The sequence below is a fragment of the Ursus americanus genome, chromosome 3 (genome assembly GCF_024610735.1).
Source record: "Ursus americanus isolate L20-20 chromosome 3, mUrsAme1.1.p, whole genome shotgun sequence".
In the NCBI taxonomy this organism is placed as follows: Eukaryota; Metazoa; Chordata; class Mammalia; order Carnivora; family Ursidae; genus Ursus; species Ursus americanus.
In genome coordinates, this window is record NC_142129.1 from 13615708 (window position 1) to 13638374 (window position 22667).

The 22667-nt window shown below is 38.4% G+C and overlaps 1 protein-coding gene across 6 annotated transcripts in view; it reads left to right on the forward strand.

Annotated features, from left to right (window-relative positions):
* Positions 1-18500, forward strand: part of BRAF (B-Raf proto-oncogene, serine/threonine kinase) — a 169722-nt gene extending 151222 nt beyond the window's left edge. For 2 of the 6 annotated variants that reach the window (XM_045792502.2, XM_045792499.2), the window contains 3 exons: positions 2178-2312; positions 5847-6000; positions 11495-11664. In XM_045792502.2, the coding sequence (XP_045648458.2) occupies positions 2178-2312; positions 5847-6000; positions 11495-11517 (312 nt within the window). In that variant the 3' untranslated portion in view covers positions 11518-11664. Of the gene's footprint in view, positions 1-2177; positions 2313-4896; positions 4948-5846; positions 7034-11494; positions 11665-14778 lie in introns of those variants that run through there. The other 4 variants (XM_045792503.2, XM_045792500.2, XM_087860785.1 and 1 more) reach the window with 3 other exon arrangements.
* Positions 18501-22667: the final 4167 nt, after the last annotated feature.

A 22667-nucleotide genomic window follows, 5' to 3' on the forward strand; every position in this document is an offset into this window, starting at 1 on the left:
TTTTACTGATCACTCAAGTTACATTTCTGCAACAAAAAATATGTATTTAAATTTAGAATTTTTAAAAAAATCTTTCCTGTGACTTTAGTCTTTGAATGTTAGTTTTTAAAATTCTGTATTATACTGTTGTTAATAATGTTTAATGTATAACTGATGAAAATAATGTAAGTGTTGATATATAGAAACATAGAAGGTAAAATTTTATTGGAAGTATGTGTCTTAATGAACAACATGAAGCTTTTCTTTCCTCTTCAGTTCATTCATATATTTGTGGATAAATAGGCTTTTGCTAAAATGAGGTAGGACTTAGCATCAGTTCCTTTACTTGTTTTATTTTTTAAAAAGTAAGCACTGAGAACTGTTGTTGAAGTAGATACAAAGATGGGAAAGTCAGGTGTTCGTTGTATCCATATGCACAGGTCAGTGGTCCCTAAGACCACACTCAGATTCAGCCATGCAGTAAGTCTTGGAACTCCCTCCAGGTTGTTAGTACTTCGAGTTACCCTTTTTACAACAGCCAAGGAAGAGGCACATAGGGCAGAAACCAGGAGAGGTCCACATGTGGAGGTCCCAGTTGTCTTCTCCCAATGTCACTGTGGACAGCACTGAATTCTCCTGGCAGCAGTGTGTGACACCTTTAGAGTATTGCGAACCAACTCAGTTGAGTCTGGAGTTATCACCGGGGCTTGGATTCAGTCAATATGGTTGACCACCTCTGTGGCTGACCATAGTTTTAGCTGATACTACATGACTCAACATCCCTTCTATAAATCACTTTGATAGCATAGACTATCTGGCATAGCCCAAGGACCGCAGGTAAACAAAAGGACTCTTATCAGGCAGGACATTCCAAAGGTTTAGGGATTACCTCCCACGGGCCAAAGGCAAAGTCCAGCCCTCTCTCTGGGCAAGATTAATTCTTTACCATACACATATCACTCAGTCATTTGAACTCATTTCTATAATGTACCAAAAATTACATAGTAACGTGTCAGTATATATTATAATTAGCTGCTATTCAGTTAATTTTACTGAAAGCAAAGAATTGGAAACCAGCTGTCTTACAAAGGAATTTGTTAGCCATTCATTAGAGCCTAGTTAGATACCACTATCTGGAAGTATACTCCAGCCGTTTTACACCTTGGAGCCATGTATACTATAGTTAAATTTCATGTGGGTAATAAGGTGTGCCTTTTATAAAGTAGGAGAAGGGCAGTTCTGACAGGGGAGATGGGAAAGGGGGATAAGCTTTACACTTTAGTGGAGCTCAGGCAAATCAGCTTATAGATCAACAAAAGTTACTACAGCACCAAACAGGAAATAACATAAAGTTAGGATATCAGACTTGAATGTTCCTAAAGTTTATAAGCTCTACTCTGTCTGCAATAGGAGATCTCTTACTAGCTCTCTCCACCTAGCTTATAGTCTGTGCTGTTGGACCCGTTCCCTCTTAGCTCAAAACCCCTCTCTTTACAGAGTCCCAAGACTCCTAAAGTCTGTTTCTGTCCCTTCTCAAAAGAGCCAAAAATTAAAAATTAAGAAATCATAAAAAATGTACATCTTTGCACCCAGGGAAGACAAGCCTTTTTATTTTATTAAATAGAAAATTTAATTCCCAAGTGGTTTACCTTCTTTTTTTCAGAGGAGGCTCTGATTCTCAGACCTACATAACTAAATGCCCCATTTCTTCCATTCCCTCGGCAAACAAATTTAAAATGCAGATGCCAAAACAACTGCTAAAAGGTTAACTTTTTTGGTTCCTGCTACATATATATAAGGGACTTAATGTGATGCCCAATAATTACTCAATAAGTTACTTTTGTAAGTAGAAAAAGAGGCACAATCCAATGTGTGTCTCATGATTACCCTGGCAGTGGGGAATGGATTGCATAAGGAGAGACTGGAAGCCTGGGGAGCCATTGGGAGACATTTACAATAGTCCACAGGTCCTGAAGATTTCAGCTTACAGCCCGTTAAGCAGCGGTTCCCCACAATATGATGTATAGGAATCAGAATCCTAGCATTGTGTTTCTTCACTTTTTATTGCAGTACAATGTACATGCAGAAAAGTACACATAAATGCACAGCTTGTTGAATTTTCAATGTTTATGTATTTTTCAACTTACCAAGGTTGTATGATTTGTTTTTTGTTTTTTGTTTTTTTTTTCTCTCCCCAGATAATTTTTATGGTGGGACGAGGATATCTTTCTCCAGATCTCAGTAAGGTACGGAGTAACTGTCCAAAAGCCATGAAGAGATTGATGGCAGAGTGCCTAAAAAAGAAAAGAGATGAGAGGCCACTCTTTCCCCAAGTAAGAAGCAGCTTTATGTGTTACCTAAGAGGACAGACTAATACTCAGATGCAGATTTTTAAATAGTTTCTAGAGGACACAGTTTGTATTTTGTGGATTTGGATTCCATGTGATTATGTGCAGGCAGCAGATAAGTAATTACTTAAAGACGATTATATAAAGGTTGAATGGTGGGACATCTAAAAACTCGGAATCCCAGTACAAAATATTCAGAAAGACTTTGCTTTTGTCTAGCAGCTCTCAAACTTTTTGGTCTCACAACCCTTTTACACCCTTAAAAATTATCGAAGACCCCCAAAGAGCTTTTGTTTATATAAATAATAGTTGCCATTTTAGAAATTAAAAGTAAGTTTTAAAAATATTTATAAGTTTATTTTTAAAAAATCATTAGATGTTAATGTTTTTATGAAAAAGAACTGTATTTTCCCAGACAACAGAATTAGTAAAAAGAATGGCATTGTTTTACTTTTTTTTCAAATCTCTACAAAAAGAAGACATCTGGATTCTCTGCATTCATTATGTTGCAATATTTTACATCATTTAGCCTCTGGAAACTCCACTTACACTTGTAAAATAATGATAGTAGAAAAGGCAAATAATACCTTGGTGTTATTATGAAAATAGTTTTTCCACAGACTACACTTTGAGAACTTCTGCCTTAATTCTTCCTGGTGGTATAACAAACAAATTCCAAGCTTCCCTTTAATACTGGGTCTTTTGGAGGACCATTTCCACCTCGGGGGAAAAAGAAAAGGCACCTGGTGGCACTGTCTGCCTTTCTCTCATTCTTGGAAAATTACCATTGTTTTTTCTTTCATGGTGTAAGGCTAAAGCCCTTAAGTTAACAGTCTTTCCTAAGCCTCCTGAACTGAAACTAAGTACCTGAACAAGCTTAGAAAGTTTAGGTTCTGTAGATATTGTAATATAAATTCGGTTTTTTATGATGCTCATGAAGTTCTGGACAGTCCTATATAAATGGATCTTGATAAATCAGTACAGTTTTCAGGTGGGAAGGGCTGACTCCCGTAATTACTCAGCTACCATAATTATTGAGTTGGTCTTTTATGAACCTTACTGTGCTCTTGAATACCCACTCCTAGCTTGTTCTCTCAGATAGAAGTCACTGTTACAGGAACGAGTGAATCTTTTATTCCTATGTAAAGAATTAAAGATAGAATTTATAATTTTAACAAGTCTCTCAGGGGCTTTCTCAGGGTGGGTAGGTACATGTTTTACATATTGGAATTCTAAATTACTATTTCTTTGAGGAAGAGTAATTTTTTTTAACCCAGAAAACCACTGGCTTAAGACTATCAAAGTGAAAGGACCAGTATTGTTGGCCAATATCAGCAGGACCCTGCACCACTTTCTCTTTTCATAGTCCAGGTACTAGAGTTTCCTGTTTAACATGCTCGGTGTACATTAATAGTGCAAATTATATCCATAGGCCCACTTTTTTTTTTTTAAGATTTTATTTTTTTAAGCAATCTCTACACCCATCATGGGGCTCAGACTTAACAACCCCGAGATAAGAGTTGCCTGCTCTGCCAACTGAGCCTGCCAGGCACCCCTGTAGGTCCACTTTAAAAGTGGTTTTAAAGGGGACAAAATGTTCATATTTCTAAATATAAGTAACATTTTATTCTTTGCATGGTATCAGAAAATGAAATGCATATCTGAATTTTTCAGATTATTGAAGGCTACTCCTTTTAAGCATTATTTTTTATTTTTCCTTATAAGATCTCTTCACACTATATACAAACACAAATTTCATATGGCTGAAGATTTATATGTAAAAAACAAAACTAAGAAATAGGAAGTCATTTTTATAACCTTGAGGTAGAAAGGCTCTCCTAATAAGCAAGAGACAAAATCCAGAAGTAATAAAGGAAAAGATAGAAAATCAGACTACATTAAAAGTTTTTAAACTTCTATATAATAAAAATAATATTGTAAGGTAAACACAAAAAAATAATTGTAGCATGTATAATAGAGTACAAATATTGGTATTATCCAAAGGCCTCCTACAAATCCATAAGTGAAAAAAACAATAGAAAATGAGCAAAGGATATGAACTGGTGATTCACAAAGAAATATAAATGGTGAATAAATTCAGGATGTTAGAAGTTCTGTGACAGTCAGTGAAATACAGAGTAACAGTGAAATGCGTTTTGATTTTCTCTCTCAGATTGGCAATATCCAGCATTGGGAACAGTGTTGGGAAGTAAGGAAGGGCCCTCCATCTAAATTTTTTAACAGTGTTGTTGGGAATGTAAATTAGTTTGGCCTTTTGAAAGGACTTGGTAGAATTCATAAACATAAAATATATATAGTTTTGCTGTGGTAATTCCACTCCTAAAAATGTATGCTACAGAACCTGCTTCCACAAGTGCTCAGATATATAAAAAACGCATACCATAATAGGAAATATTAAAGACATAAAGATCAGGGTAGCTGTCTAGATGGCGTGGATGTTAGTGAGGGGAAAGAAAAGCAATGCAGAAAAATATGTGTATGATACCACTTTAAATGGTGATGAGGGTGGGGATGGGCTCTGTTTTCATATGTGCATGTTTATGCATAGGAAAGGTCCAGAAGAAAGTATAGACTCTTTAACAGTGGTTACCCCTGGAAGGTAGGACTTATACTTTTTCTGTATTATTTGAATTTTTATTTGTGTGTTATGCTTGTAATTTAAAATGTTTTGTAACATTGCTTCTTTGCCTTATACTAATCATACAGATTACAGTTTAACTTTTTTAAAAGTTTTGGTAGCTCAGAAAAATAATAATAGTAATGGCTGCTAAAGTTTTATTGAGTACTTACTATATGCCAGGCATTATGCCAAGCCTTTTACATGTATGTCTCATGATTATGAATATCCATTATCATACTGTCTGCCTTTAAGAGTCATAACCCGTTTCTCTGTACCTTAAACTATGCGGAGTCTCTACGTTTTGTGTATTGGTGTCTATTTGTAGTTTGGCTGTCTTCTCCACTCTTGGATTGTCATCTGTCACTTCTCACTGCTGTGCCACTAGCAGCGTGGGTCATTGGGGTCCTACTTTTAATTATGTATGTGGAAGACATTTCCCATTACTAAGTTTCTTAAAGAATGAGTTGCTCTGATGATTCTGTTTGTGAAGTCATCTAGTGCTTTACTGATTGACTCTCCATCTTCCCAAAGGGACTGTGGTCTTTGAGAAATAGATATACAGTTGGTTTAAAATTTTGTATTATTTACTGTTCCGAGGCTGGCAAATGATCTCAGATGTAAATAAAAGCTAACTATAGGTTACTTCCCCCATTCATTTTACAGAAATTAAAGCTATAAGAGTTTGGTCATTTTCTTTTCTTTGTAAGGAAAAATATCAGTTTATTCAGTATTTTTTCAGACATTTAGGATAATACCAAAAACAGTATAAGATTTCAGGTACTTGTAAAGTATGATGGGGATTTTAAAGATTAACACCACCTAGATTTTCATTCTACTTTCTTTTTTTTCTTTCTTTTTTTTTTTTTTTCTTTTTTTAGATTCTCGCCTCTATTGAGCTGCTGGCCCGCTCATTGCCAAAAATTCACCGCAGTGCATCAGAACCCTCCTTGAATCGGGCTGGCTTCCAAACAGAGGATTTTAGTCTATATGCTTGTGCTTCTCCAAAAACACCCATCCAGGCAGGGGGATATGGTGCGTTTCCTGTCCACTGAAAGAAATTAAATGAGTGCTCCAGTGTAGGGGAGTAGGGACCAAGGAAATGAAAATATGTTTGCTTATATATTTGCTAAATTGAATAAGATCTTTTTTAAAAAAAGACGAACCAAAGAATGTGTAGGTTTTTAAAGACTAGATATAATTATTTCCCAATCTAAAATGTAAGCTTAGCATTGGATTTTCAACACCCAGGCGTTTTATTTAATGCACAGACATTGCTAAACATTTGCAGTGCCTCTTCCAGAGGCTTTACTTCCTGTTCCAAATTTGTTAACTGGCTTATTCTAATTATTAAACTTCAATTAAACTTTTCTCATGCACCTTTTGTTATTAGCTATCACATGTCCATTAGGGACTCCCAAGAGCAGCAGCACTCCTGTGCATGGATTTGCAGGTGGAAGGTGACAGTAGGTTAGCCTGTGTTAGGCAAGGCAATCCAGACAGATCTAATTTAAGAAGTCACTAGAGTTGAATAAGTTATTTTTATTTGCAATATTTTTTCTGTAACTATTTTTATTCTAATTTGGAAAATATGGATATCCTTTAATAGACTGAATTTCTTTTTATAAATTATGGGTGCAGGTAACCAAAGATATTGCTGAGGAGTGGCATGTTTGACATGAGTAATATGGTTGAATTTGGGATTTTTAGTGGGCAAATGTTATAAATTGCAGTTTCTTTTAAATAATACTTCCTCATATATTAAGGATGTCTTACACATGTAGAAGTTGAATTTCCTTACAAATGCATTATTACCTCCTCCCCTAAAAAAGCTTCACAGAATTCTATGAGAAGTTTGGGGTTTGTTTGTTTGTTTAGATATCTTTAGTTGCCAAGCAACCAGGTAATGGACTTCTTAAAAATTATTATTACTTTATATTATACTTACCTCTCATGATGCCCGTTTTAACAATCACTTTATCCATGTGTCATAAAATTTCCATGCTCTTTATATTCTTTGCCCAGCAAGGTTCTTATTATGAGTGAAGGCTAGTCTTTTTTTTTTTTTTTGTAGCCCGCAGTATGAAATATTTGTTAGTGCTTTCTAATACTTAAATTTTCTTATGTAGAAAACGACTGTACTGTGGCAGTCAGTATATTCCCACTGTGAGCCAAAATCTTACTGGGAATCAAAAATGAAAGAAGCGGTATCACTGTCATCTTTTCAAAGAAATGACCACCTCTACTTCAGAGTTGGTAGCAAAAGACAGCCTCTTAAATACATTTTCATTTATTCAGTTTGGAACTGTGATGATTTTTAAATACAACTGACAGTTTGGGGTTATTCAGGCACACAGACAACATCTTTGTAAAGACCATCCTTTAAATGAAGAAGAAAATTGGGAAGACTTTAATGATAATTTCGTTTTTAAGTGCCACAAGTAAATCTTTTAAATACTTTATTAATTTGAGTGGATGAGATTTCATCCAGGAAAACTCAGTAGGAAGCATGGCATACCTTTGCCCCTCATTTGGGTAGTTTGAAATAACGCCATTCATGTTGTTCAGAATTGATTCATGCCTTTCAATTAGGCAAGAGTAATGGAAAAGTACCTCTCTCATGTTTTCAAAAATAAGAATGAGAAAGGCATAAGAGAATGGAACATGTTGGAAAACATTAAAGTGCAGGATTTCTAAATCCTCTAGTGATATGAAGGATATGATTATCGGTAATTACTAAATAGGGTTTTGTTTATCACGACTAGCAAGCAAATAGCTAACGAAGTTTTTACCTTGGTCTGTGGAATACCGAAAGGTTTGGGCATTTTAAGGCACAAGAGTCAAAGGACCTTCCTACTGATACAGCTCTTTCCGTAGTTCCCCAGTGTACTTGCTTCACTCATATTGTCCTTTCTTTGCTCGTTCCTTTGTTCGCCCCCCCCACAACTCCCCACACTGACCACTGCCCAGCCCCCCAGTGTCTGGATTTGACTTTCAGTCTCCTTTGCCAGAGGGCATTGCTGAGCTCTTAGAACTGCTCAGAAACTCCTTTATGCCGTCTCACATGTTCCAGTGTGCCTCCAGAGGGTCACCTAGTAGTTTCTTGCCACACGGGGCCCGCTGGAAGCGTTGGTGGAAGAACATGAACAATCTGGCAGGGCGAGATGTTTAGGTAGCATGGATGAAGACAAGTAGGGAGCATTAGAATGACATATGGTAGTCTCCCTTTCTGTTGTTTGTTTTAGATGTATTCTCCAAATAAAGAAAAACATCATTTTTCTAACCGTATGTAGAGTTAACCTCTCTAACTAGGTAATTGAAACAGAAGGACGCTCATTCTCTTACGACTGACTGCTTTTACTCCTAAAACGTCAACCCCCAGATACTGTTATTAAAGTTGATTTCCTTTTTCAGCAGGCACCCTTTTTGTAAAATTTGTTTTACATTTTAGAAGTTTTACTAGTCAGTGATGAGGACTACGATTTTTCTTCTTGATTTTAAGTAGTTTAGGGATCACAGCATTTAATCAAATGCTTTAGGTTGTTTATTTTCAGATATTTAGTATTGTACTAGCCATTGACATACTAAAGCATTAGTTAAATTTTCCTCTTTAAATAGGGACTACTTAACACACCAGCTTAAATGGCCTCTGTCTCAAGTGAGTTCCTCGACTTAAGGAAATGAATTGCTTTTTTTTTTTTAATATTATGAAGTGGGGACTTCATGACTAAAACATTTTGCCAGTTACAGTCTTATTTGATTGAGAATTATTAAGTATTTCTAGAGCACTTTTTATTTTACTCAGTATTTCATCTCTCCTGTGATAATTTCTCTTAAGAATTTTAGAAGTCCAGTGTGTCTGTGCCAGAATGTTTATCATACTTTTGAAACTTCCTGAAAGGTCACCACAGAGAAGGAATGAGACTTACTCAGGTTTCAAATGACTGCCCCCCACATCTAAAACAGTGATGGATTTCTGTGCAAATTGATTTTTCATAGCATATTTTATCTTTAAGAAGTATGTAGCAAATTATGTGTATAATAGCCACTGAAATATATTCAATTTGGGAATAAAAGATAATTATGTAGTATCTTAAAACTAGTTAATAAAATCCTTAGCTTTCAAATAAACAAATCTTGATAATTTGAGGTATGTAAAATCACAGGGCCTTCCCAAATGTTCTCTACCTTAATCTTAAATAAAGCCAAATGGAAAATAGAACTTAGGTTATTCTCAACCAGAAAAGTAAAAAAAAAAAAAAAAAAAGTTTCATTTTGGCCTTTGATTTTTCAGGCAATAATTAAGTTAATATACCGAGATTTTCCAAAAGTCACATAGTATTCTGGATGTTTCACTTCAAATAATTCTTACCTCAAATGAAATAGGATAGGAGGTGGGATAGAGATTTCCAGGTATGCAAGAAGGAATGTGCTTTTTTTTTTCCCAAAAGCAGATCCGTTGCCTGTTACCCCACCTTTCCTTAAATTTCTCTTTAATTTCAGGGACATATATAGAAAGAGTTTAATTTTATTGATCCATAAACTCTTGAGTTCTTTTTGTCTTGTTTTATTCCTGGACCTGAAGTCTATTTATGAAATAAGAACTGCATTCCATTAGAAGCAGTAGACAATGGTAGGATGGTCTTCAGGGTTGGCTTTATTGGTGTCTGATCTGGAGTTTGTTGGTAAGAGTTTGCACTTTGGGAGGTGGTTTTGTGATTTTTTTTTTTTAAAGGCTAACATTTAAGTTTGTAGATAGAACACTACAACAAGGTGGAGTGTCTAATTATAACTAATGGGAGACATCTGAAGATTTTTTTAAGTTATTTTTTAATGTGGCATATAAAATTTGACGTAGAATTTTATCACTTTTGATATTCTCACTTAATAGATTAAAGTCTAGCCATTTTTTTAAATAAAGATTTCTAAGTAAATCCTATTTTCACATTGACTTCTTTAATGAGATTTAGATTCTGCAAGATACATTAACTACTAATTAGAATGTTGAAAATTGCTTTAAAGAAGCGTATTAAAATCGTGGAAAAAATAGCAACTTTCAAACCATAATGTACTCAAACCATAAGCAAAGGTAGTGTAAATGTTCATAGATTTCTAGAGTCCCTGTTAGCATAATAGCCCTCTGTGGTTATATTCTTCATGTTTGACTCTCCGGGCTCTTAATAATGTGGCTGTTATTTTTTTTCATCAATGCCACACTCCCTCCACAGTCTTTTTAACTGTAAATATGAGGTAATAATTCTTTTACCCTTCCTTGATCTTTTGACTCACAATTCGTGGTTACTTGCTTGGTAGAAGGAATCCTTAGAAAGAGATAGTATCACTATCTGTAGTCCAATTAGTAGTAATACTCAGAATGGGAAAACAAATTGGTAATTATTGAAAATTATTTAGGGATGTGTTCATTGTTAAGACCCACCCACACCCCTGGACTTGCATTTTAACAGTGCCATTTTCTAGCTGTGAGATATCAGGCAAATTACTTCATCGTTCTAAACCCCCAGCTTGTTCCTCCATAAATTAGCAGAAGTAATAGCACCTGCCTTATAGTTATTATGAGGCTTAGATGCAAATGTACATAAAGCATTCAGTGAGGCACCTGGCATATAACAGACACTCAGATAGCTGCTAATATTATCAGTCTGCAATCTGGGGGTTCAGTTAGCCAGTCATTAGCAATCCGTTGTTTGTTGGGACATACCAGTGTCCTCTAGTAGTCAGTTGGACTCTACTGGCAGTCAGAGAGTAGACAGGTCACTCCTAGATGAAACAGTGTGTTCATGTCAGTGACTGGACCCACATCACAGGCTCTTATCACAGAAAATAGATGTTAAGGCCGGCTACATTCTGGTAGTTGTTGGTTACTAACCAACCCCCAGAAATCAGCTAGAGCGTATATAAGAAGAAGAACCGGCCTCCAGTCACAAGTAGAAGCTGTGAACAAAATGCTGGGTGAAAACCTCAAATTCAGGGAAGTTCAATGACATGTGCCCCCATGTAATTGGTGGTTTGAAAGGGGAAATAAACTAGAAAAGGGACCATCTAGATTTTCTTTCCTTCAGTCAAATGCATCGTGTGGACAAATCATTTGACCTCTTAATTTTATCTTTTGCAAATGGGATAATTCCTGCTTCTTCCTTTCTAATAGTGGCATTATAATAATGGAAATGAGTTGATAACTGGGGATAAAGTATTCAGCAAATCAACCTTACTATTTTACAGTCTGTTTTTGAGAAATTTTGTTCATTGGAATGGTTTTCAGCATAGCATGTAAAACCCAACTGGGAAATTACCCGCAGACTTGATATTTAATTGATAGAACTGAAGCATATCCTACATATTATAAATTATTCTTTGGGTTTCAGCCATTTTTGCTTTTAAATTAATGATGATGATGCTAGATTTATAATAATAGTAAGTCACCTATCAGTGAGGTTTCAGTGAGGCTTTTTAGGTCTCTAGGTTATTTGAGATAACTTTTTTAAAATTAGCTCTTGTCCTCCCTCTACAGGAGAATTTGCAGCCTTCAAGTAGCCACACCATCATGGCAACATCTACTCTTATTTCTTAAGTCTTGTGTTCGTACAATTTGTTAACATCAAAACACAGTTCTGTTCCTCAAATCTTTTTTTAAAGATACAGAATTTTCAATGCATAAGCTGGTGTGGAACAGAATGGAATTTCCCATCCAACAAAAGAGGGAAGAATGTTTTAGGAACCAGAATTCTCTGCTGCCAGTGTTTTCTTCTTCAACACAAATACCACGTGCATACAAGTCTGCCCACTCCCAGGAAGGAAGAGGAGAGAGCCTGAGTTCTGACCTTTTGATGGTCAGGCATGATGGAAAGAACCTGCTGCTACAGCTTGGGAGATTGGCTGTGGAGAGCCTGCCAGTCAGCTCTGCCCTTCTAACTGCCAGCTCAGTGTGTGGCTGGTCACCTGACGGGGCGGCTGCAATCGCCAAGCATCGTTCTCTTTCCTGTTCTGGGATTTTGTCGTGGAGCTCTTTCCCCTAGTCACCACCGGGTCATTTCTGAGGGATGGAACAAAAATGCAGCATGGCCTTTCTGTGTGGTGCATGTCCAGTCTTTGACAAATTTTTATCAAGTGAAGCTCTTATTTAAATGGAGAATGAGAGGCAAGGAGGAGATACGTTTTGGTGTAGAGGAAAAGGGAATGCTGCATCTTTTTCCTGACCTACTGGGTTTCTGGCCTTTGTTTCCTTGCTCACTGAGGGTGTCTGCCTAACCAAGCAGGCTGGAAAGTGCTGGCGCACATTGCCTTCTTTTCTCACTGGGTCCAGCAATGAAGACAGTGTTGGGGATTTTTTTTTTTTTTCCTCCACAATGTAGCAAGTTCTCAGGAAAATACAGTTGATATCTTCCTCCTAAGCTCTTCCAGTCTTCAAGTACTTATGTGGCTACTTTGTCCAGGGCACAAAATGCCATGGCAGTATCTAATTAAAAGCCTACAAAACTGCTTGATAACAGTTTTGAATGTGTGAGACATTTATGTAATTTAAATGTAAGGTACAAGTTTTAATTTCTGAGTTTCTTCTATTATATTTTTATTAAAAAGAAAATAATTTTCAGATTTAATTGAATTGGAATAAAATAATACTTCCCACCAGAATTCTATATCCTGGAAAATTGTATTTTTGTTATATAAACAACTTTTAAAGAAAGATCATTATCCTTTTCTCTACCTAAATATGGGGAGTCTTAGCATAATGACAGATATTTATAATTTTTAAATTAATGGTACTTGCTGGATCCACACTAACATCTTTGCTAATATCTCATGTTTTCCTCCAACTTACTCCTACACTACATCCTCCATCCTCTTTCCAGTCTTTTATCTAGAATATGCAACCTAAAATAAAAATGGTGGTGTCTCCATTCATTCTCCTTCTTCCTTTTTTCCCAAGCCTGGTCTTCAAAAGGTTGGGTAATTTGGCAGCTGAGTTCCCCAAGTAGAGAATAGAGCAATTCTAGGTGTATTGGGACTGAGGGGGAGGGTGTGTGAAGCCTAACATCAGTTGTTTCTATAGAAGGAGCTACGTGGTATTAGAAACATCATTCTTTATCTTTGCACAAGTGGAAGGTAGGACTCAGCCATAGCTTCCTTTGGCCTTTACTAAAGGGTAGCATAAATTGCAGCAGTAACAAAGAAAATGACTCTGGAAGTATTAATGACAGATACCTCCCTTATCATGCGTCTTAGAATCTCTTGCCAGGATTTAGGAATGTAAATCAAATCAAATGTACTTAGCCCAACCAAGCTATGTAGCCAAGGACCTTAAAGAAATTAGCCAGGACCTAAAAAATAAATCAGGGAATTAGAAGTTGTTATTTAAAAATTTCAAATTGTAACTGATCCCACTATCTTTCAGCCTATGAAGCTCACTGTCATTCCATGCTTTTTGCTAGAATACCTGTATTCAGAGGAAGGCCTACTGAAAATTCCACAGACCTGTGAAAGGTTGTCCTAGTAAAATGGAAAATATCCTGCAGTTATTAATGAGTTTGAGAAGCAGTGTGTTCTGAAGTCCCACATGAGCAGAGCAGTATCTTTACAAAATTCAGAAATTGCGAAGAGTCATGCCGATTTGAGGAGCATCTTGTGTGCATAAGGCTGGTTCTCTTTTTAAAGCATTATTTTTCTTTTTAAATATGTCCCCAGACATGCTTTTAAACTGGTTGTTGTGTTTGCTTCACCAAGAGCGGAGAGAGCTCAGTCGGAACAGAGGCATGTGGTGCAGAGCAGGTGGAGCCTGCCGTCGGGTTGGCGGCTCGGCAGCAGGACAACCCTGGGGTCGGAGCCCAGACAGGCACTAGTGATGGAGGAAGCTTAGCGCCAGAAGGGGCGACACGCTGTTTTCTTCCATCCTCTTTAGAATAGGTTGCTGTCTCAGTTGAAAAGGGGGAATAGACTTGGTCTCAAATGAAGCTGTGCCCAGTCAGAAGCCAGGCTCAGGGTATTCTTGAGAGATTTTTATAGAGCCCTTAAAAAATAAAAATAAAATTTTAGTATTTCTCATCCCTTTTTTCCATCAGATAGTTTTTTCTGTAGTTTACAAATGACATGATAAAGGGGTTTCGTCTTATTTTTGGATATTTAGATTACAGATAGACTTGTTGAGCTCCTAAGAAGATACAAGGAAGAACTCCTTGTTTGTGCAAAGCACTTTATGGATAATTTGTATAGAGAGTGTGTGGCTGCTTTGATGACTATCCTGTAAGGTTGTCGTTACCTGTCTCTTCCTTAAAGTGGCTGCAGTGCCTTCTATAGCGTATTTTATTTTGGGTAAGGACAGGTGAAGCCTTCTAAAAAATTTGAGAGCAGACATAAAAGATTGTTTCAAAATACGTAGTATTCCCGATGGACTTTTTTGTCATCAAACTAGAGTTCAGGGTCTAGACTTTTGCCACTGAAATAACATTGACCAAAAAGTAGTTTATAAAAGGGATTTGTGGATAGAAAATCCAGTGTGATTATTTGTACTTACATGCACCTTAAAAGAAGTTTCTGTCTAGCTGTCCAATTCTGGTTCCTGAACATCGAGGCCCTGATTGCACTTACAATCTTGCAGGATATACTGGGGCATCCTAGAAGATAAAATGCCATATAACACATACAGGTTATATTTATGTTGGTATTGGAAGAGAAAGAGCATTACATAGTTACACAGAGGCAATCAAGACTCAGCACTGTCCACCGGGAACTCTGTAAATACTTCCTAGATTCTCCTTTGGTGCAGTCCCAGCGCTCTCAGTTCACGGTGTTCTCTTTCAGTCAGCAGCCAGTGCTGGAACTGCTGCCCACGCTCCCAGGACCTCACCTGCCCCTCGTGTGCGCCCGCTCCCCAGCCTTGTGCCGACCCCACCTGGCTTTAGTTGGAAGCACATCGTGGGGTTCGGGTGACCTCTTCAAAAAACTACCTCCTCAGAACGAGGTAATGAATAGTTCGTTATTTTCAAATATGAAAAGTCAGGAGCTCTAGAACATGAAGATGATTGAAGATTTTAACTTTGACGTGTACTTGTATTTGAGCACTCTCACTCTGTCCTAAAGGGCATTGTGCATTTCAGCAGTAATACTGAAAAATGTAGCTCCGAGTTTCTGAATGTTGTTGCACGTGGTGCCAGCATCTGTTTCGGGGTCCGTTTCAGAATCTTCACCTTAAGTCAGTTGCATGAAATTAAGTAGTTACAGTAACAATTCACTACAGTGATACAATTATGATTTTCAGTAGGCGTGGCAAGACCATATACATCTTCATGGTGAGTGAGCCACAGCTCCATCACATGCACAGATACTCCTATCGAGAGACTGCCCAGCTGAGAGGGTAGAATGATTCCGTATGATTCTCTTCTTTGTCCAAGTTGGCACTCTGAGCACTAGAAAATCAGCACCTTGAGACTAGCAGATTCCAACCATTAGGCTATTTTTTTAAAAAAGTAACCAGACATGGAAAGTTTACTGTTGAGTATAAACAGCAAACAGCTTACAGGCCATACATTGACATGGTGTAGGTGAGGCTCTAGAAAAATACCTTGACAATTTGCCAAATGATCTTTACTGTGCCTTCACGATGCAATAAAAAAAAAAAAAAGCTAAAATTTTAGCAGAAAAAGTGATTTGTGAAGAGAGCAGCCACTCTGGTCCAACTCAGCTGTGTTAATATTTTTTAGAGTGCAATTTAGACTGCAAAGACAAATGCACTAAAGGGTTATAGCCAAAATCACATTTAAAAAATGAGAAGACACACAGGTAAATTTTCAGTGAACAAAATTATTTTTTTAAAGCACATAATCCCTAGTAGAGTCAGATATATTTATCACATAGAGCAACTAGGTTGAAAATTATAGTTCAGTGACATTTCTAGAGAAACTTTTTCTACTCCAATAGGATCTTCAAAGCATGGAACTTTTATATAACAGAAATGTTTGACAGACATTTTAAGGAGTTGCTGTAGTTTGGGGGTCAGAAGTACTATATGCTGGGCAGCGAACACTTCTCAAGAGTGGGAAGGAGGAAGCTAGTGCAGAGGACAGACTTTGATTTTATCAGTTCCCAGAGTACTGCTGCGAACCTAAACAGTGATTTTTCAGTCTAAAACGTAAACTTGCCCCCTAGGACGTGTTTGCAAATTAAGTGGGACTGTCCTGCTAATGCTGTTCAGGGTGCTGTGGGGACCAGACGGGGTCTCCGGGGTCCCCTTTACGAGGGGGCATTGGAATAGTTAATGACGTGGCCGGTGCGTGTGAACTGGACACACTCCATGGTGTGCTTTTTGTATCTCGTTGCATTTCTTGCCACCCCCAGGAAAGGCAGTGTACTGTCTTCAGCAAGTTCTCGAGATGTTTCTCTGAGCTGTAGTACTGATGCCCATAGGTGGTTGAGCACCCACGGAGCGCATAGCATCTCTGCCTGATTTGTATATTGGCCAGAGGAGAACCGAATGGCCAGTGATCGCTAGCTCTGGTAAAATTGAAGATACTGGTAAGATTTTTGTTTTATCAGCACACTAGAGAGTAAGCTTTGTTTTGTTGTTTTCAGATAACTTATTTTCACTTCTGTTTGGGCAAAGACATTGAAATTGAAATTTAGTCCTAAATTTTGCCAGTGGTGGAAAGGGTAATTAACGGTTGCTATCAGGATTTTTCAGGTAGAGGAGGACAGAATCATTAAGTCTTAAAATCTTAAAGTAAGGTAACAGTGCTTTAACATGCATAGAGATGGTTCATCCTCACCTCAGAGTGATTAAGCAGATCTTTTATTTCAACATCCACAAGTCAAGCTGTTAATTTTTTAATCCTTTTTTTTTAACTTTTTTTACCCTTTGACCCCCTTTACCCACTGTTAGTTTTATTAATTACTAAATTAGTTTTATTAAAATGTTTAATTTTATTAAAATGTATTTTATTTAACAAAATTCTGTTTTGACTAATTACAGTGATATAACCAGTTGTGCATGAGGACACAGCCAGTGTATCTGGGGTGTGTGTGTGTGTGTGTGTGTGTGTGTGTGTGTTTGATAAGTTTGTTTTTTAAGAATTCTGTAGATTGAAGTACTCTTGGCAAACAACTGAAATGTGTTTGTTCGTGTTAGTATCAAAAGCAGGATTCGTGCGAACCGTCTGCTGCGCTGGCAGGTTGAGCAGCTGGCTCCGGCACAGGCTGTAGGGAGTTGGGCAGGAAGTTGGCTGAAGAGATGCAGCAGGGGAAGGGCTCCATTTACAGGGGTGGGGATGGGGGGTTATAAGTTGCTTAGGACCGGTTTTGTGTTGAAAATTATTCTGTGTTGCATTTGTGTGTTAAGCCTTTTTTAACCCACATGTATCTTGGTGGAAGAAACTTCAGACTAGCATAAGCAACGAAGTTCAAAGTAGGCACAAATGTAGAGAAAAAGTGGACCAAAATGGGAGGCGGGAGGGTGTGGGAGGAAGTCTGGGGCTAGGGAAAAATTGATGTGACGGTGGGAAATAAACTATAAGTACCTGAAATAAAATGTAAGAGTGCAATAAGTGTGCTTTTTATTCTAAGCTGTGAACAATTTTTTAAAAAAACATTCCTTCCTAATACATTTGTATATGTTCCATAGCTGATTAAAACCAGCTATGTAAACATATAATGCCTTTTTATTCGTGTTAATTACCAACATAAGTGGCTAACCTTTGTCTTATTTATCTTCATGTTATATTAGTTTACATACAGGAGTGTGCGTGCGTGCATGTCTGTCTGTGTGTGTCTGTGTGTATGCTGTACCTTTCCCTGTTTGGAAATGCATTCGTTGGGTCCTCTGTTCTTCCTTTGGCCATGCCACAGGTTATGGTCTTGATTTGGCCTTCATGATATTGCCTGATTTAAAGGACTCTATCACAGTGATATGTTTTTGTGGTGATCTCATTTGTTGGTTGTACCCTCTGACCCTTTCCTCACTCAGCAGTTGCCTTCTTAGGAGCGCACAGCTGATCAGGGGATTGAATTTGACCGTTCCTCAACATATGTCCCTTTGAATCCTAGTTCAGTATTTAGGATTGCTCTTTGATTTAAACCAAGAAAAAGGAAAATACCCCCCTTTTCATTTACTTCTTGGTTTGAGGACAGTTCTTCTATAAGGGAGAGGAAAGGGAAATCCTTTGTGTTTTAACCGCAGTGAATTAATGGCTCCTGATTTCCCGCTCCAAACCTAATGATGAGTCACACATACATTCCTCTCTCTCTTGCTGCCTAAGGTTTGGGTTTAGTTCACTTCAGTTCCACTCAAGCATTGAAAAGGTTCTCATGGAGTCTGGGGTGTGCCCAGTGGAAAAAAAAATGGGGACTTTTAAATTGTCCACAGACCTCTTTATACCTGCTTTGCAAAAATTACAATGGAGTAACTATTTTTAAAGCTTATTTTTCAATTCATAAAAAAAGACATTTATTTTCAGTCGAATGGATGAAGTCTCCCTGTTGTCCCTTAATCCTCAATGTTTGCTTGAATCTTTTTTTTTTTTTTTCCTTTTTAATTCTTCCCCATACCCACTTCTTGATACTTTGGTTCTTTCCTGCTCAGGTCCCTTCATTTGTACTTTGGAGTTTTTCTTGTGTAAATTTGTACAATGGAAAATATTGTTCAGTTTGGATAGAAAGCATGGAGAATTTAAAAAAAAAAAGCTGAAATTCAGATTGAAGAGATTTATTTCTGTGTAAAGTTATTTAAAAACTCTGTATTATATAAAAGGCAAAAAGTTCTATGTACTTGATGTGAATATGCGAATACTGCTATAATAAAGATTGACTGCATGGAGAAGTCTTATCAAGATTCTTTTTCTAGCACTATCACATTTGACAACGTAAGTAGTCAGGGTTCTGACAGTTCTTCAGGCAACGCAGAGACTGAGAAATGTGCCTTTGGTTTCATGTCAATTACTGCTGGGTGGGTAGAAGTTACTTGTATGGAAAGTATTTGTGAAGTTGTCAAGATGAATGCCTGCTACATTGTACCAGCCGCACTCCTGTGTTGGGGACAGCCTTCTGTCCAGTGTTGGCGATGCCCCTCAGGTATTTTATGACGCTGTGACCTGACTGCTCCCCTGCACTGGCTCAGTTGAAGTGTGTGCAGTAATTGAGTCATTAAAGTTAAGCGTCTCGTCTGGAGAAGATCCCCTTACAGTTGTGTCTTTCAACTTTTTTGACACAATGTCCAAATACATTTTCTGTGGGAACACGAATGTACAGAGACATATATATTTGAAACTGTGCATTGTGTTTTATACTGTTTTTTTTTAAAAAATGCTGGTTACCCCAGTGAGTTGATTTCGTTTATGTGATTTCATGACCTCAAGTTTGAAAGACCCCTAGAATAACTTCAAGCTATGTCAGGTAACTGGGCAGTTTCCAGAAGAGAAGTAAACCATTTTAAAACCTCACCGGGAAACCCTATGTCCAAGAACTCTAAGAATGAACAGAAAAGTCTTCAGGATGGCACGTTATTTGAGGCATCTTCAACTAATCATAAAATTCTGGCTTTCTCATCTAAAAAAATGTAATTCTGTAATACAAACATTATAGAATTTAAGAAACTTTTTTAAGATTTTATTTATTTATTTATTTGACAGAGAGAGACAGCCAACGAGAGAGGGAACACAAGCAGGGGGAGCAGGAGAGGAAGAAGCAGGCTCCCAGAGGAGAAGCCTGATGTGGGGCTCGATCCCAGAACACCGGGATCACGCCCTGAGCCAAAGGCAGACGCTTAATGACTGCGCCACCCAGGCGCCCCAAGAAACTCGTTTTTAAAGAAACTTCATACATGATTACAACAGAGTGGGGCCTTATTTTTTAAGACTATTATTCTACAAGAGGTTTTCCTTAAAATTTAGTCCAGAACATGAACGCTTTCATTACTGTGACAAAATTCTATTATAAAGCACCCTACCATACTAGGGCTGAAATTTTATCAGGGGCTGTGATCATTGGACCTGCTGTCTGGGTTATATAGCTCTCCTAGGCTCATAAAGTGTTAGTGCAGGTTTCCTGAAGGATATTCTGGTCCAAGTCCCTTCACAGTCAGTTACTGATTAGGAATCCCCAGAAATGACTTCCCTAGGCTCATGGAGCCAAGACTCAGGACTTCTGTTTTCAAGAGCAGTAGTATGCGCTGTGGGTTTATTATATATAAATAATGTGTATTTTATTTATATATATACACGTGCATATATATAAATAAAAATATATAATTCTGTTATGGTTGTAACAGCTGTAACAAAATTTGTATAGAAATGGGTGTTGAGGGGCGCCTGGGTGGCACAGCGGTTAAGCGTCTGCCTTCAGCTCAGGGCGTGATCCCAGCGTTCTGGGTTCGAGCCCCACATCAGGCTCCTCTGCTATGAGCCTGCTTCTTCCTCTCCCACTCCCCCTGCTTGTGTTCCCTGTCTCGCTGGCTGTCTCTATCTCTGTCGAATAAATAAATAAAATCTTTAAAAAAAAAAAAATGGGTGTTGACTCCATGACACTGAGTCTGTGGCTAGAAATGGATGTTGTGCCAGCCATACTCCACTTGCCCCTGCTGTCCTGGCCATTCGGGTGCCACTGCTCAGGTAAGTGACAGAAGGTAGAGGCCTAGCTGCTGAGGCAGGTCGACCTCTTCCACAGAAGTGTCTCGGGGGCAAGCAGACCCGAGATGCCTTCCAGACCTTCCTGTAACATGCACACAACCAGGTGTTCCTTATGCACTGTCTCCCGTGTTACTTGCACTCAGGGTTCCATAGGAAACTGATCAAGTTATAATTTGGGTTAGAATTTGACACTCAATTTGATGCCATCAGTAATTTCTTCACCACCTGCCTTCCCACTTGCAAAGGTAGGTTTCTGCTCTCCATCTGTCAGACCACACCCTGACACTCGCTGGGAGCACGGAAGACATTCCGAACGTCGGTCTCCTTTGTCAGTGGAGACGGGCGGCACCGCATCTGCTGGCGTATCTGTTCACATGCTTCGTCTAGGGGGTTTTCTATACAGATCAGCCTGGGAGTCAGGGGTCACTATAAACGTAGCTTAGACCCAGTGGTCTAGAAATAACAGTTGCTTCCATTTAGAGTTATTCCCTTCAGAGCCGATGTGGTTCTAAGGGTTTTATGTGCTAACGCATTTAATCTAATCCCTTTTACAAACCAGGAAGTTGACGAAGAGATCACATAAATAATCTGCCCAAAGTCACACCAAGTAAATGGTGAAGCAATGAGTCAGATCCAGCAAGTTTGACTCCAGAGCCTGAATTCTTTAGCACTGTGCCAGTTTTCCAAACTGCAGGTTGAGTCCCATTACTGGGTAGTAAAATCAGTCTCAATCAACCATTTAGTATGTAAACCAGAATAAGAAAGTAACAGCGTATATCACAGATAAGTACTGTTTCACAAAACTTCTGGATTATATACATACACACACACACAGGCATATGCGATGTAAAATTGTGAGTAGGCCATGACCGGCCTAGAGCCAGCCAGCCAGGATCTGAACCTGTTCCACCTTTATGACCTTGGGCAAGTCACCTGTCTATAGCTCAGTGTCCTCATCTATAAAACAGAAAGAATATACACTTAATACATTAGAATTAACACATGCAAAGTTCTGACCACCGTGCCTAGACCACAGTAAGCCCCGAGTTTCCTCTATTCGACTACATAGAACCATCAATCAAATGTACTTAAACATCCCTTTGGGGCCCTCTCCCACTTTAGTTTCCCATAAGCTGTACAGCTGACCTTTGAACATGGGTTTGAACTGTGTGGTCCACTTTTACATGATTGTTTTCAATAAATACAGCACAGTCCCCTAAATATATTTTCTGTTCCTTAGGATTTTAATTTTTTCTCTAGTTTAAGAATACAGTATATAATACATATAACGTACAAGACATGTAAATTGCCTGTTTATGTTCTCACTAAGGCTTCCGGTCAACAGCAGGCTAGGAGGTTTTGGGGGAGCCAAACGTGATACCTGGACTTGTGACTGCTCAGGGTTGGCACTCCAACCCCTGCGTGCTTCGAGGCAAATGTGACAGGGTGGAGGTCATTACTGGAGAGAAGGCTGGGGACAACTTCTGCATCAGCTCAGATTGGTTTCACAGCCCGCGTATGAAAAGGAGGATCCAGTATGTGGAGGCCACACTGGCTGGGTTTAGAAGACTGCTGTTTTTAAAGTTACCTTTAATTCCAATCAAGCAACTCGGAATGATTTCTAAGGAAAAGAGCTAATGGGATTATCCTACTTGAGTTCACGGTTACAGTGAGTACACATGAATGAAATGCTTTGTTGGCAGGTGGGAGACAACAAAAATTAGACCTAAAAAGTACAGAAAAGAGATGGCCTTTTAAAGAGCTTCCGTATTTTCAGCTGAGCTGAGGCTGCTCGCTCTTACCCACGTGAGTAAACACAAAACCAAGAGAAGTGTCTCTGGCACCGCGGTGTCAGGCTCGGAACCGCTAGAGCTGGCAGTGGGGAGGGCGGACTGGTCCCCTTGCTTCCACTTTGCTGGCACTGTGTCCACTCTGACAACTGAGGAGAACCAAAGCGGGAGTGGGAACCCAAGGATCACCCTGTTCAGAGCCTGCCAGAGGCTTCTCACTGCACTTGACATAAAACCTAAACCTGTGCCCATGACCTGTCAGCCTCACCTCGTCCCCGTCCCCTCACCT